At 66.5% G+C, this 14,911-nt stretch overlaps 2 protein-coding genes across 3 annotated transcripts; both read right to left on the bottom strand.

Moving 5' to 3' along the window:
* Positions 1-558: 558 nt before the first annotated feature.
* Positions 559-7,008, bottom strand: YJEFN3 (YjeF N-terminal domain containing 3). Its single transcript, XM_074927703.1, has 7 exons — positions 6,901-7,008; positions 4,179-4,287; positions 2,719-2,787; positions 2,263-2,373; positions 2,061-2,174; positions 1,437-1,587; positions 559-773 (listed from the first exon to the last, which is right to left on the bottom strand). Exons 1-7 carry the CDS (start codon positions 6,945-6,947, stop codon positions 559-561), a joined length of 816 nt encoding a protein of 271 aa, XP_074783804.1. The 5' UTR covers positions 6,948-7,008.
* A 642-nt stretch (positions 7,009-7,650) lies between these two features.
* NDUFA13 (NADH:ubiquinone oxidoreductase subunit A13) lies at positions 7,651-10,841 on the bottom strand. 2 transcript variants are annotated; one of them, XM_074928133.1, is made up of 6 exons: positions 10,749-10,841; positions 8,910-9,087; positions 8,698-8,776; positions 8,366-8,437; positions 8,192-8,261; positions 7,651-7,905 (listed from the first exon to the last, which is right to left on the bottom strand). In XM_074928133.1, exons 2-6 carry the CDS (start codon positions 9,001-9,003, stop codon positions 7,786-7,788), a joined length of 435 nt encoding a protein of 144 aa, XP_074784234.1. In that variant the 5' UTR covers positions 9,004-9,087; positions 10,749-10,841; the 3' UTR covers positions 7,651-7,785. The 2 variants fall into 2 exon arrangements, with proteins under 2 accessions (XP_074784234.1, XP_074784235.1); XM_074928134.1 differs by lacking the exon at positions 10,749-10,841 and adding an exon at positions 10,131-10,183.
* Between the last annotated feature and the right edge of the window lie 4,070 nt (positions 10,842-14,911).

The raw sequence follows: 14,911 nt of genomic DNA, 5'->3' as shown, positions 1-14,911 counted from the left end.
CCCTCCCGCAGCCCGGCCGGCGGAAATCCCGGCGCATTCCCTGCATTCCCCGAAACTCCGGCTGCACCGAGCTCCCCCCGGGGGAGGGGGGAGCGGATCCCAGCACTGTCGCAGGGCCAAGGACACCCTCTCCGCTGGGACAGGTGGGGACGGTCCCCAGCAGTGGCTCGTCACAGCCCTCCCTGTTAATTAAACAGCCCATTGCACGGGGGCTGCTGCCACGACCCTTCCCTGGTGCGTTCGAGGGTTTCAGGCCCGGGGGGGGGATGCAGCAGCACCGGGGACCTCACAGTCACCCCCACGACCCCGGTGGCTGCCCACGCCCCCACAGGATGGGCCGTGGAGGGGTGACACCAGGTTTGTCCCCAGAAGCAGGTTGGTGACAGCATGGGGGGGTCGAGCCATGATGGTGGCCGAGGACGGGGCGCGGGGCTGAGGCCCGGCACAAGCCCCCCAGCTCACACCTCCCCCCCCTCACTGGGAGGCCACCGTCCCCCCAGCCCGTGTCCCCAACAGCCCCAGGCAGACGCCAACCCCGGGGCAGAGCCACCAAGCGCTTTATTGCCGGGGGGCTCGCAGGGCCACCACGCACTCGGTGCCGGGGTACTCGGGGGGGTTGAGCTCAAACTTTTTCTGCACGTCGTAAGGGAGGAAGCGACCGGCCACGAAGTGCTGGCGGCCCAGGAAGCGGCGGGCGCACTCCTTGGGCGCCGACAGGGACACCAGGACGTCGGGGCTGATCCCGCCGCTGCTCCCGGCCTCCACGTCCCACCCTGCGACGGTGAGAAAGACACGGGGAGGGGGGGGTCAGGGGTGACACACACGGTGCCGTCGGTGGCCCGGAGTTGGTGGGGGATGCTCTGGGGGGTGTGTGTGTGTGTCTCCCCCCCCCCATTGCCACCCTGCGTGGCTCCGGCCGCATCCTGGCACCACGCGGGGTTTTTCTTGGTGGGGATTCACCAGCGGCCGTGCCGAGGGCTCCTGTTTGCTCCTGCAGCGTGGGGCGGGGTGGGGGGGGACACGGGGGGGGGTGGTGGTTTGTGATGGCAATTCCAGGCCTGGCCACCAGACACCCGGGTGTTTTCAAATTACATCATGTCTCAGTTCAGGGAGTTTGTTATTTATCGTGGATGCCCTGAATGCATCCGCAGAGAGCGGCCGCCAGCCCCGGCTCCCGGCGGGGATGCTGCCAGGCTTGTGGCGGGGGGGGAAAATGGCGAGGGGGGGGGAAGCGGTGGGTCCCCGGGGCTGTCCCTGCCCTGGGAGGGCACCGCCGGGGCTCCCCCGCTGCCCAGGCGCTGAGCCCAGGGTGACGCCATGGTGGGCAGGGTGACAAGTCCAGGGTGTGGGGAGCACCAAAGTGCGTGGGGGGGGTCCCGGGGTCCCATCCTGCCCGGGTTGGGGGGGTGAGGGGGGAGCTGAGCACGGTGCCAGACCTGAGGGCACGTCCAGGCTGACGATGGGGATGCGGATGTGCTTCAGGGTGGCCAGGATGGCGGCGCAGGGCTCCCTCCCCTCGCCCACCTCGGCCTCGGCTCCCAGCACCGCGTCCACCACGGCGTTGTAGGCGTCATTGATCAGCTGCACCTGGGGGGGACAGGACAGGGTGCACAGCACGTTTTGGGGGGGGTCCCGCAGCCACCCCGCTATGGGACCAGCACCGACCCCCATGCTGGGATCCCGTTTTCCGGCGTAAATAGACTCACCCAGCAGCTCCTGCCAACAAAATCCCCCCCAAAACCAGGCTGAGGCAGGGAGGGGGGGCCGAGGGGCGCGGTGGCGGGGCAGAGCCTGGCACGCCGAGCCGCGTGGCCCCGGCCAGGGCAGCGTTTTGGGGTCACATTCCTCTCGCCGAGCCTGGCTCTTCCAACAACAACAGAGCCGGTGGCTGGCGGGGCCGCGGCAGCCGCCGCTGGATTTCATGGCATCCCCGGGCTCCCAGCAGAGCCGGGGGCGGCGGCGGTGGGGAGGAATCAAAAAAAAAAAAAAGAAAAAAAAGAATAATAAACCCAACTACGTCAGCCAGTGAGCGCGGTGGCTCCGGGGTCGGGGGGACTCACCTCGGTGGGGAGGTAGGAGAGGAAGGGGATGTCCATCTTCTCACACTGCGTCGTGAAATCCCGGTACAGGGGGTCCGGGGAGCGTTTGGGGTAGAAGATGGTGGGCTCGTAGTCCTGCGGGTGGAGAGCGGGGAGGTGGCGTTGGAGCCCGGCACCGCTCGGGCATGAAGAGGAGGAGGAGGGGAGGGAGGAAGGTACCTACAAAGATCCGCAGGTGCCGGGCGCACACCAGCCCGATGGCCCCGTTCTGCGCCGGGCCGCACACCACCAGCACCGTGGGCTGCTTCCGCGGCAGGGACGGCAGCGGGAAGGCCTGCGGGGGGGGGAGATGGGGATGTCACCCCACCGCTGAGCCCCCAAACCCCCCCCCCCGCCCCGGGTCAGCCCTGGGGACAGTCCCCAGCGCCGGGGACACGGTGGGGAGAGTTGGGCAAATGGACCCAGGATGGGGATGTGCTGCTGGGCAGCGGCGTGGGGCAAGGAAGGAGGGGGACGGTGCCCAGGGTGGGGTGGGATGGCAGGACGGGGCATGGGATGGGACGGGGACAATGGCCACAGTGGGATGGGGGTGGCACCCACAGAAGGACTTGGATGGCACCCAGGGAAGGACAGGGCTCATAGGGGGATGATGGTGCCCACAGTGGGGTGGGGATGGTACCCATGGCAGGATGCTGATGATGCCCGTGGTAGGATGAGGGTGGTGCCCACAGTGGGATGAAGATGATGCCTACAGTAGGAGGAGAACAATGACCACAGCGGGATGAGGATGGTGCCCACAGCACGATGAAGGTGATGCCCACAGCAGGATGAGGATGGTGCCCACAGCGGGATGAGGATGGTGCCCACAGCGGGATGAGGATGGTGCCCACAGCGGGATGAAGGTGATGCCCACAGCGGGATGAGGATGGTGCCCACAGCGGGATGAGGATGGTGCCCAGGCTGGGGACGATGCCCGCAGCGGGCCGGGGCTCCCCGCCAGCCTGCAGGGAGGCGGCCGCGCGCTCCGCATACCAGCGGCCTGCGCAGGGAGGCTCTGAGGCTGTTTATCCATTGACGGATTTTTTCCTGCTCACGGAGCCTGGCTCCTGGTCCCATCCACGCGCCAGAGCCCCGAGCAGCCCGGCCCGGCCCGGCCCCGCTCGCAGCCGCCGGACAAAGCCGCGCTTGCCTGGCCCTGGCCCTGCCCCAGCACCGCCCGCGCTGCCAACTGCCCTGCGGCTGCGGGGGACGTGCCAGGAGGGGACGATGCTGGGGACACTGGCTGGGGCTGGGGGGGGGGAATCCCCGAGCTGGGGCCTGCGGCTGCTCTCCCCGGCCCAGCCCCGCGAGGAAGAGGAGGATGCTCAGCCCCGTGGCACGGGGATCCCGGGAGGGGTGGGCAGCCCCGTGGTGTGGGACTGGGACCAGCCCCAGGATCCAGAGAGGCTCCGAGCCCCGAATATTTCCCCTCCTCAGGCATCTCCTCTGCCCTTAGAGGGGGGGGGGGCAGAGCACGGTCCAGCCACCTCCAGCGGAAAAGCTGAGACAGGCGGGCGCGGAGCTGCCGGCCCGCGAGGCACAAAGCTGCCCTTCATCTGCCCAGAGCCCGGCTGCTGCCGCCGCTGCCTCCTCCTCCTCCTCGCATCCAGCACGAGCACTCGGGGCTCACAGCACCAGGAGAGAGTGGCCAGAGCGTGGGGAGCCCCGGGGATCCCCCCAGCACCCTCCTTCCCCCAGCACAGCGAGGGCAGCCGGTGCCCGGCAGTGCCGACACCCCGGGCAGGGCTTGAGCGTCCACGGGACACGGTGCAACCCACGGTCCCGGGGTGAGCCCGGTTCACCCCGGGGGAAATAATGAAGCGAGGCTGAGGAATGCAAAAAACAAAAAACCCACCCAGGGAGAGGCTGCGGCCCTGGCACGGCCCGAGCATCGCTCTCCGCTGGGCTCTGCCACGAGCCCCGGCTGTCCCCTGTCCCCAGGTCTGGGGAGGGAGGGAGAGGGGGGGAAAGGCCGTGCAGGGGGACAGGACGAGGGTGGGAGAGCAGCTGGCAGCGGAGCCCCCAGCCCTGTGGGGTGTCCCTGTCCCGTGGGGTGTCCCCAGCCCCGTGGGGTGTCCCCGGCCCCGCTGGCCGCCTCACCTTGGTCACAGCCATGGCACAGGCGTGTCCCCAGATCTCGATCAGCTGCTGCCGCCCAAACCGATAATCCTCCAGCAGCTCCTTCTCGATGGCCTCGGCCTCTGCCTTGCTGCGGGGTGAGGGCGGGGGGGGAAGCGGACAGCAGTGAGAACGGGGACGTACCCCCCACCCCCAGCACCGAGCCCCTCAGGACCCCGCTCCATCCCCAGGCCGGGGAGGGGTGGCACCAGGCTGGGGGTCTGCAGGGCCCGGAGTGGAACAGGGTTGGGGGGGCCACAGTGGCTCAGGGCTGGGGACGTGCACGGCCGGCACACTCGGGGGCCCGGCGTGGCGGGGGCTGTATTTCGTGCGAGGCACTCCCGGCCCTGGCAGCGTCCCCGGGCTCGTGGGGATCGGGCTGTTATATAAAGTCGAACAATGCTGCGGTTGTTCCTCCGCTGCCGAGCCCAGAAGTTGGCAGGGCCGGGGAGCCTCCAAATTGGACGATAATTGTTCACATCTGTTGGCTCACCTGCGCCGCGGATGGGAACAGCCTGTGCCGGGCCCAGCGCGCCGCTGCCGCCGCGCTTGTTGTGGGAGGGACGGTGAAATCTGGCCCCTGGGAGAGGCCGGAGTTGGCAGCCCCAGGGGGGGGAGCTGGGGGCCCCCGGCCGTGCTCCCGTTTTGGGGGTGCGCGCTCACACCTCGCTCAGGGGACCCGCTGGCCCCCCGCCACGGGCAGGAATGGTGTGGTGCTGCCGGCCCCCCGAGCCGGAGGGGTTATGGGGTCGGGGTCCTGCCTGCGGGGGGGGCCCCCCACATTGTCCAGGCTGACCCCACAGCCCAGCCCCGGCCCCTGGCAGAGCCCCCGTGTCCCAGCAGGTGCCACCCCCACGTGTCCTGGCAGACACCGAGATCTGACATCCCCTGGTCATTCTGGCAGACCCCAGAGAGACCCCCCCCGTCCCCAGCCAGGCCGGCTGACACCCCCCCACCCCCCCCAAACCCCAGGCCATCCTGACAAACCCCCCGAGACCTGCCACACCCTGGTGGCCCTGGCAGCCCCCACAGCCCCCACCCCCTGACAGATCCCATTGACCTCACGTCCTCTGGTTGACCCCACAGCCCGCCCCCCCCCAAACCCTGGCAGACCCCACAAGTCCCCCATGACCTGCTCATCCTGGCAGACCCCCAGAAAAAAAACTTCATCCAGCCCCATCCCCTCCGCGTCCCCAATCCTTTGGTGCCCTCTAGTGAGTCCCAGCCCGGCCCCAGCCCCACAGCAGGGTCCTGTGGGCAAATGAGGGGGGGAAAAAAGGGGCCAAACGCAGCCCCCGGCCCCCCCTCCCGTGCGGGGGTGGCGGGGCCGAGCGGGCCCCAGCGCAGCTGTGTTGTCGGTCACCAACAAAAGGCACATTCCCGCAAAACTCCCCCCGTCTGCTCCAGGGGAGAACATTGCCCGTAATCGCTGCTGGCAGGGAAACCTGGGCCCCGGCCCGGGCTGGCTCCCGCTGTCCTGGCATCGTCCCCGGGGGGGTGGGGGGGACACGCACACGCTCACACGTCACAGGGCTCCCTGGGTCCTGGCTCGCTGCCCCCCCCCCCCCCAGCTCACAGCGTCCCCCCCAAAACGCTCCAGGGTGCGCGTTTGCCACCAGCCCTCCCCGCTCGCCCTGGGCTCTGCAGTTTGGCTTCGCTATAAGGGGGGGGGGGGGGGGGGGGAAATGTAGCTCCCAACCCCTGTGCAGGGGGAGAGACCCCTCAGAGTCCCGGGGGGGGGCACCCAGTAAAGCCCAGTTAACCCAGTTAGCGGTGCCTCCTCCCGGAGCGGAGGGTGGGTGGGGGCTGCTGCCAAGATGGGGCAGGGGGGAGAGGAGGCGGCAGATGAGGGGGTCGAGCGCTGCCCCCCTGGGTGTCGTCCCCCCCCCCGTACCCCGGAGGGGGGCACCCCGGCTCCGCACCCCGATTCTGCATCCCAGCTCCGCATCTCGGCTCCGTGACGCCCCCCCCCCCGCCTTTACATCCCGGCTCCGTGTCCCCCCTCCACGCCCGCCGGGGGACACCGGAGGCACCAACCCTGCCCGGTACCGGGGTGTCCCCCCCCCCCCCCCCGCCCCGGGTCCCCCCACTCCGCGGGGAACGCGTCTGCCGGAGACATCCCTGCCGCAGCCATGGAGACCCGGGATGCGGTTGCTCTGGCAACAGAGGCTATTTGGGTACCAGCCCCCCCCCCGCGGCTCGGGGGTGCGAGGAGCCGGGGTGGGATTGCCCCGGGGGACCGACTGTCCCGGGGGACCCGCGGGGGCCGGAGGAGGAGCCCGGGAGCATCAGAGGGGGCAGGAACCGACCCGAGGGGGATTCCCGGGGCAGCGGCGGGGGGGGGGGGGGTGTCCGGGGTGTCCCACCCCATCCCCGGCTCCGCGGGAGCCCCCAGCACCCTCCCGGGGTCCCCACCACGTCCCGCGGGGACCCGGCACCGGTCACGTCCTTGCTGGCAGCGGGGACGAGCCCAGGGGGAGCCGGAGCGGGGCGGGGGGGGGCAGCGGCTGGAGGGGGGGTCCCGGCTGTACCGGAGCTGATCCCCGGCAGCCCCGGTGCGGGCGCACGGTGAGGGGCAGAGGCGCGGCGGGATCCCCGTAGCCCCCCCCCCGCCCCGGAGCTCCCGGTTCTCCCAACGCGCAGTCCCGGGAAGCGGGAGGGTGTGGGGGGGCTCCCCGGGGCAGCGGGGGGGCCCTGGGCTCACCTGAGGTACCGGGGCGGGTCCCGGGCGCGGCCGGGCGCGGAGCTCATACCGGGCAGCGGGACGGGGCAGCGGCGGAGCTCTGCGGGAGCGGCGGCAGCGCGACCCCCGCCCCCCCCCCCAAAGCGCTTCACGGTGCCGCCCGGGGGAGGCGGCTCCGGCTGCCCCCGCCCCGCCCGGGCCCGGCCCCCCCTCCGCGGGAGCATCGCACCGGCCCCCGGCCCGCCCCGCGTCCCCGCCTGGGGATGATAGAGGCGGGGGGGCCCGGCAGAAATCGCGTCTATGACCCCCCCCCATCCTACACCCCCCCCTCCCCCGGCCCGCAGGCAGCCGCCTGCACCCCGCAGCGACCCCGGGAAGCACCTTCCCTCCCCCGAGCTACGGGAATAGGTCAAACCCCCCCCAAATCGGTGCTTTTCACAAAGGGCATCGACCGCACGGGGAGGGGGGGGCTCAGAGCCCCCAGGGCCGCCCCCCACCCCCTGCCAGACCCTGCCCGGGACACGGGGATGGGAGTGGGGGGTTCCCAGCCCCCCCGGGGTGCCCAGCACAGCCCCGCAGCGAGCAGCCGCCGCTCAGGACCCACCCCATGCTCCCCGCCACCCCCCCACACCCCCCCTGCCCCCCCAGCCACAATCCGGGGGTGCAGGACCGAGAACCGGGACCCCCCCAGGGAAGAGCAGGAAACGCCCCGGGAGCAGCAGAGTTCTCCCGGAACCAGGCGGGACGCCGCGTCCGACACGGAGCCGCACACGAGAGCGCCCCCGAGGCCCAGATCTGGGGGGGGCGTTTAATATCAGACACAGAACGGGCGGCCCCCGGCAGCCGCTGCCACCACACCGGGGGACACTGGGGGACACCGGGGGACACCGGCAGCCCGGGCGGGGCTCAGACGTAGTACTGCAGCCCAAACTTCTCGTTGTCCATCTCGCTGGGGGGGCGCAGGTAATAAAGCTCGTCCACCGTCGGGGGGACCCAGCGGTCGGTGTGGAACTGGGATTCGCCGACCTGGGAGTTGGGGGGGCACACATCGCTGGGTGGGGGGGCGCAGGCAGCCACCGCGCTGCCATCGGCGTCCCCTGCGCCCCCCCCCCCCAGCTCTAAGCCCTGATGTGGGGAACAGGCACCCCCCGCCCTGCGCTGCCGCTGCCCGGGGGGCTCATGCCGACAATTCGAGAGACACAGCGCGGGCCCAACCCCCCCGGGACGGCCGGTTCCTGCCCCCGGTTGCCCCCTGGGATCCCCGAGGGGCAGCCTCCGGGCACGGCCCCCCCCTCTCCAAGGGGACACAAACCTTCCAGCCAGGGACATCCTTCATGATTTTGGCCTCTTCATCCAGGTTCTGCCGCAGCAGGCGGAGGGTCCTGCGGGAGGGGGGAGGGCTGATCCCGGGGCGCGGGGCCGTGACACCCCCCGGGGTGACAAGTGTGTGTGTGTGTGTGTGTCCCCGTCCCCCCCTCCCCGGTACCTGCGGTCAGACTCCGCCTGCAGCAGCGGCATCAGCGCGATCCGCGCCTCCAGGTCCTCGATGAGCAGCCGCCTGGGGATGGGGATGGGGGGGTCAGGGCTCGGCGCGGGGGGGCCCGGGCTGGGGAGGGGGGGAGATGCGGGGAAAGCAAATCCCGCGCAGGGAAGTGCGGGGGGAGAACGAGGTGCCAGAACCGGGGAGCCCCCGGGCAGGGGACGCGGAGGGGGGGGGGGGGGGGGGGGAACCGCGGGTGGGTGAAACGGGAGAACCGGGGGGGGGGGGGGATGGAGCGTCCCGGGGGGAGCCCCCGGGGGGAGGGGGAATGGCGGCACCTGCGCTCCCGGTTCCACTTGATGAGGGTGTAGTAGCCCAGCAGGAGGCTGCCGATGCCGAGCGCGAAGAGGCTGTAACCTGCGGGGGGGGGGAGCGGGTCAGGGGCCGGCACCGGCGGGACCGGGACACCGGGGGGAGGCCGAGCCGGGCCGGGCCTTCCCCGCGGAGCCTCCCGGGCCCGGCCCGGCGCCGCTCCCCGGCCGCCGCCCACCTGAGAGGCCGCGGCGCGGGAGGTGCCGTTTGTAGTCGATGGGGCCGTACCCGCCCGGCGGGGCCATGTCCTGCTTCACCTTCTGCGCCGCCATCCCGGCGGCCGCCGTGACGTCACTTCCGCCGCGCTCAGCGGAAACGCAGCGTGAGGAGACACCACGTGACAGCGCCGGCCTCGCCTTAAAGGGGCAACGCAAAGGTGAGTAGCGGTGGGGTCCCCCTCACCCGCGCAGGGGCACTCGCTGCGCTCCGGGAACGGATCCGGCAGCCGGGGGGTGCCCAGCGCCGTCCCGGGGCACCCGGGGGCACTACGGGGGGGGTGAGGAATGGGGGTACTCACTGGCAAGTGTGCACCAAAAAGCGTGCACTCACCAGCAAGCGTGCACTGCGTGCAGCCATAGGCAAGCACGCAGCGGTAATCGTGCACTAAAAAGTGTGCACGCAGCGGCAAGCGTGCACCGGGCCTGCACCCATGGTTAATTGTGCACCGGCAAGTGGGCACCAAAAAGTGTGAATCTACCAGCAAGCGTGCACCAAGTGTGCAGCCATGGTTAAGTGTGCACCAGCAAGTGTACACCAAAAAGTGTGCACTCACCAGCAAGCGTGCACCAAGTGTGCAGCCATAGGCAAGCACGCAGCGGTAATCGTGCACTAAAAAGTGTGCACGCACCGGCAAGCGTGAAGAAAAAAGTGTGAACCCACTGGCAAATGTGCACCAAGAGCGCAGCACGGGCCAGCACCCAACGGTAAGTGTGCACTAAAAAACGTGCACCAAGTAGCAAGAATGTACCCAAAAGTGTGCATCCACCAGCAAGCGTGCACCGGGCCTGCACCCATGGTTAATTGTGCACCGGCAAGTGGGCGCCAAAAAGTGTGAATCGACCAGCAAGCGTGCACCAAGAGTGCAGCCACGGTTAATCGTGCACCAGCAAGTTCACACCAAAACGCGTGAACCCACTGGCAAACGTGCACCGAGCGTACAGCCGCCGGCAAGCACGCGGCGGTAAGTGTGCACCGAAGAGCCTGCACCCACCGGCAGACACGCAGCAAAAAAAGTGCAAGCGTGCACCACGAATGCTGCTCACGCTGGAGCGTGCGCTCACCAGTGACCAGGCCCTGGGCAGCGTGTCCCCTCCCCACAGCCCCCTGCACCCCAAATCCCGGCTGTGCTCTGTCCACACCCCCCCCCCCAGCCCCAAGACCCCCCGCAGCCAGCACCCACCGTTTTACCTGCGCACCCCCCCCGGCGCGGGGACCCCCGCAGCACCCCGCACCCCCCGGGGTGGATTTTCCCGTCCCCCCCCCCGGCGCTCTCAGCCCTCGGACGCTCCAGATCAAGGTCACTCTTGTCTTAAGCCCTAATCGGCGGCTCTAATCCCCCCGGCTGCCGCCGGGAATTAATAACTTTGCAGATGGGGGGGCCCGGATGGGGGGGGTGGGGTGTAAAGGGCACCCTGGGGAGGGGGGACACGGGGAAGGGCGAGCCCGGGGGTGCCCGTGGTCCTTGGGGGGTGCCGCAGCAAGACGCAGGAGTCTCCGGCTCCTCGCCCCATCCTGAGTGATCCTCGAGGGGGGGGTCGTTATGCCAACACCCCCAGAGCCGGGGTCTTCCTGTGCATCACCGACTCGCTCGGCTCCCCCGGTACCGACCCGTTTCGTTACGACCGAATTTTCGGGAGAATCGAGCTGAGATGTGGGCAAAGACCCTCGTGGGGAAGGAGCGGCCGCGAGCCGAGCGCGGGCTCCGGGCCTCGTCCTGCCCCCGCGGTTGTTGGCCGAGGTGGGACCTGAACCCGACGGGGACTCGGGATTCTCACCGGTGTCCCCCGGGGAAACTCACCTGGAGGGAAAAGCCCGGGGGTCACCCCCCACCCCGCTCCAAGCGCCTGGAACCAGCCGCACCTCCAGGCAAAACCACAAATCCAGGGCTCCGGCAGCGTCTTGGCCCAGTGACAAAACAAAGCCTGGTCCCTCGCTCGGTGCCCAGAGCACGGAGCAAACCTCACCCACCCCCGGTGCCAAGGTTCAAGCTGCCGCTTCCCCCCGGGGGGGGGGGGTGTCCCCGCTCCCCAGCCCCGTTCCCACGCCGGGGGCCGTTTCCCCACCCTCCGTGTGGTCCCTTCATCCCCATCACTGGCCCCAGGGTCGGCCCCGTTCCCCCCAGACTCTGAGGATGCTCCAGAGAAGAGGCTGCACCCCCGGGGGGGGCCACCCCGGCTCCCCCCCATGCCTGGGCTGACGGACAGCTCCCGCTCCCTTTGTTTTCCCGGCCCTGAGAAGACAGAAAGCGATCGGGTGGCTCGCGATTAAGCTCACGGAGCTAATGAGCCAAGAAAATGAAGGTGTGGAGGGCATGGGGAGGCAGTAGGTTGTTTTTTTTTTTTTCGGTGGGGGAGGATGTAAGGTAAGTGGGAAATCACCCAGGGCAGGACTTGGACCGGCTCGGGGCTCTGCAGGTGCCCCAGCCCCACCACACGCAGCAGGAGAAACCCCCCAAAGCCACATCTGGGGGACGGGGGTTTATGGTTTGGGGGTGGATTAAGGGCGCAGGATAAGGGGAATAGGAAGAAATTCAGCCCCGTTTCTCAGCAGACAGGGGTTTGTTTCTGGGTTTGGAGTGTTTTAACGCTTACCTGGGGATTTTTTCTGCTGGCAAATTATCCTAAAGGAGCCGGCGTGACTGTGGCAGGACACCTACGCGCGTTCCCTGCTCCAGCCTGGCTGTGTGCGGGGAGGGAGAAGAAAAGCAGGAGAGATCAGTCAGCTCGTTTACAAAGACAAAACCCCCGTCCCTCGTCCCTTCCACCTCGGAAGCCAAATTTCTGCGTTTAACTCCGACCAGGTTTGGTGGCTTTGCAGGACCCCCCGGGCTGGGGGTTCCCGGGCTGGAGTGGGGGAGCTCGGGGCTGAGGGAGGCTCCATCCACGGGGATGCACCAACAAAAAAAAACCTTTTTGGAGAAGGGGGCTGAGTCCCGGGGGCTGCCCCGGGAGGTGTGTGCCCCCCCCTCCCGAGCTCAGGCGATGGGCGCAGTGCTGAGTGCTGGGCCTGGGGGTTGCATAAATGGGATTATTTCTGCCTCGTAGCGGGAAGGAACACGTTTGATGAGGTTTCTGTCTGTCAACTTCACCCCATAAACCCTCGATTTACCCTCCTCTAGGGCTGTTGACTCAAACCCTCGCAAATCCCATCAAACAGCTCCATCCGGCCACGCGGAGACGCGGGCGAAGCTGGTTTCGGAGCACCCCCCCCCTCCCACTCACCTCACAGACCTGCGATCAGCCGAGCAGGAGGCTCAGACCTGGCACTAATTTTAGGAGCAGCCTTCGAGGGGTCGGTCCTTTCGCTGCAGGACGATGCCCACCGGGGAGAGCACCCAAGGGCTGATGTGCCGAGCGCTCTCCTGCTCTTAAACCTGACTTAAAAGCAAGGCTTTGTTACTGCAGAACGGGAGCAAAGAGAAGTTTTGTGTTTTCACAAGTTGTTATTTCACAGCTCGGGTTGTCTGACAAATTTCCTTTTTAATAAATAACCTTTAACCTTAGGAGTGGAATTGCTTATTCCAATACTCGTTATTAAGGCAGTTATTAAGGCTTTTACTAAGCAATAACTCAATATTCCCCCCCTGAATCGCCTGGAGGGAGAGGGCTTGGCTGGTTCCAGCATCCGCCCGCCCGCTCCCTGCCCTGAACCAAACCGCCCGTTCGTTCCACTCTGGGATGGCCTAAAACATCGGCTGCCCTTTCCCCATCAGAGTCCAGAGAGGGGAGTGGGGGACTGACAGGAAAAACAGCTTTTTAAGATTTCATTTGTATTTAAAAGGGGTTTTTTTTATGTCTCTCCTGGGTGGAGAAACCAAACCTAGCGTGGCTGTAACGACAAGGGGCTCCCTCGCTCATCATTTATTTTATCTTTAACAGCAAAGAAGGTATCTAAAGAGCCAAACTTCCTCTTCTTTGTCTTCATCACAACCTAAACTTTTTTCCCCTGGCTAAGGACAGCACACGAAGGCGCGGGACGCGATGGAGCAGCCCCCACCTTCTCACACAAGGTGAGACCCCGGCGCCGGCGGGGCTGGGGGGAGCGTGGAGGAGCTGATGCAATCCTGCCCCGCTGTTACACGCCGCCGCATCGCGCTACCGCTTCTGGGAGAGGGCCAAGGATTTGTGAGATCAAAACGAACCTGGAAGCCTCTCTGCTCCTCAGGGGAAGCCCTCGGGGTGGGTCGAGCCACGGGGCAGCCCCGACAAGCAGAGGGAAGGCTCTTCTGTAGCTGATGGGAAATGGGAATAATACAGGTTGGGGACAGAATTTCAGGGTGGAGTGGGCTTAACGCTTCAGGTGCCAGCAAGAGCTAAATTAGCCCAGGCAATTAGCAAAATAGAATTACCTCTGTCGCCTGTGAGATGCTAACCGGGGGTACAGGACCTCTCTCCAACATTACCTGGTTCAGCTGCCCCCTGGAGCCTACCAGGTTCAGATACTGCCATCTTCTAGCACTTTAATCCACAATAGCTTGATGATTTTGGTACCAAAATAGCCCAGAGTTAATAGCTTGCACTTCAGCAGTTTCGCATAAAAAGGCTTCCTCAATAAGAGCCTCCAGCAGCACAGCAATTAAACAGCTTTGAGAAAAATGAAATAGCTTGAATGAAACTGGTTCCTGAACTTGTATATGCAGAAATTGAGAGATTTTTCCAATTCTAGAAGGTCAGAAGCAGCTTGTAAAGGGCCCACAAAAATCACATCCCCACACCTGGTGAGGGTCAAACATTTCAACATCTGTGAAAACAGAGGAGGGGCACCCTGGGGAGTGGGCTGGGGGGTACCCGGCTCTGCCGGCCCCACGCTGCTCTCGGCGCGGGTCTGCTCGCAAAACGAGGCTTCCTCACCGTACCCTCCTCCTCCTCACCGCTCTGCCCCGCAGACACTTGGATCTTGCAGTTCCAAAACGGGTTTTTACGACGCCAAAACGAGTCCTTCCTGCTCTCACCCAGACCCAGCCGCTTTTCACCCTCTGTGACCTCAGGCGTTTCCAGCAGGAACTCGCCAGCGCGCGGCCAGACCGTGACCATCACCTCTTCGAACCTTCATCTTCCCTCTGCTCCGCAGGGCAGGGGCTCAACCCACGACCGGACCCGGCCCTCGGAGTGTTTCTGGCAGGATGGGGCTGGGTGAAGAGCTGGAGGTTTCCAGCTTTGTCTGGTGACGAGCAGAGTCACAGATGGGACACCCAGGGCTCCATCCGGCACGTGCACAAATCCTGAGTTACTGTTGTGGTCTTGCCCCCGACAACACACACACTGCACGTGGAAACCTGAACTGAAAATAAACCCTGTGGTTTTTTCCCTTTCTTTAAGCTGGGCTTCGCTCTAGAGCAGAGACAGCGTCCTCCTCTCCTTCCTCCTCCCCAGCCAGCGACCCCGGAGCGCGGGCTGTCAGCAAGGCCACGTCTGCTGCAGGGCACCGGGAGCTGAAAGACAACGGGCACGGCCTCGGGGAGCCCCAGTGCCAGGAGAGACCCAGCTGCGAGGGCACTTGCTGCTTCCCTGGCTGCTGAGCGACGCTCCAACCACTCTGTTTTTATCCAGAATCCAGATCAAAAATATTCCGGCAACGTTTAAATTTGCAATCTACATCTTCCCTTTCTCCTCCCCGAGGGGAGCGATCCGCCGGCTTCTGGAGTTATCCTGGAGTCTTGGAACAAATTTAGGAATGTGTTAACGTATTTCGGGAGGAACGTGGGGTTCAAGTTCTAGTTTTTGGAATTGCGGAGCGACCACGAGGGCAGGTCCCAGCCCGTTCCGTGGTGTGAGGCAGGACGCAGGCAGCTTGTTTTATCTTTTCCAGCTCGTTAATTTGGGAAAAGTTCTTACCCGAGGACACAAACGAGGGGTAAAACCCAGCGGGTCACCGAGGGGAGAAGGGCTGGAGAGGCGCTTGTGTCCCGCTGCCTCCTGCAGAACACGCGTGGCCCTGTCTGATGGCACCTGTGGGGACGTT

This window comes from Athene noctua, chromosome 27 (genome assembly GCF_965140245.1).
Source record: "Athene noctua chromosome 27, bAthNoc1.hap1.1, whole genome shotgun sequence".
Taxonomy (NCBI): Eukaryota; Metazoa; Chordata; class Aves; order Strigiformes; family Strigidae; genus Athene; species Athene noctua.
This window is presented reverse-complemented; position numbering and strand designations above follow the sequence as displayed.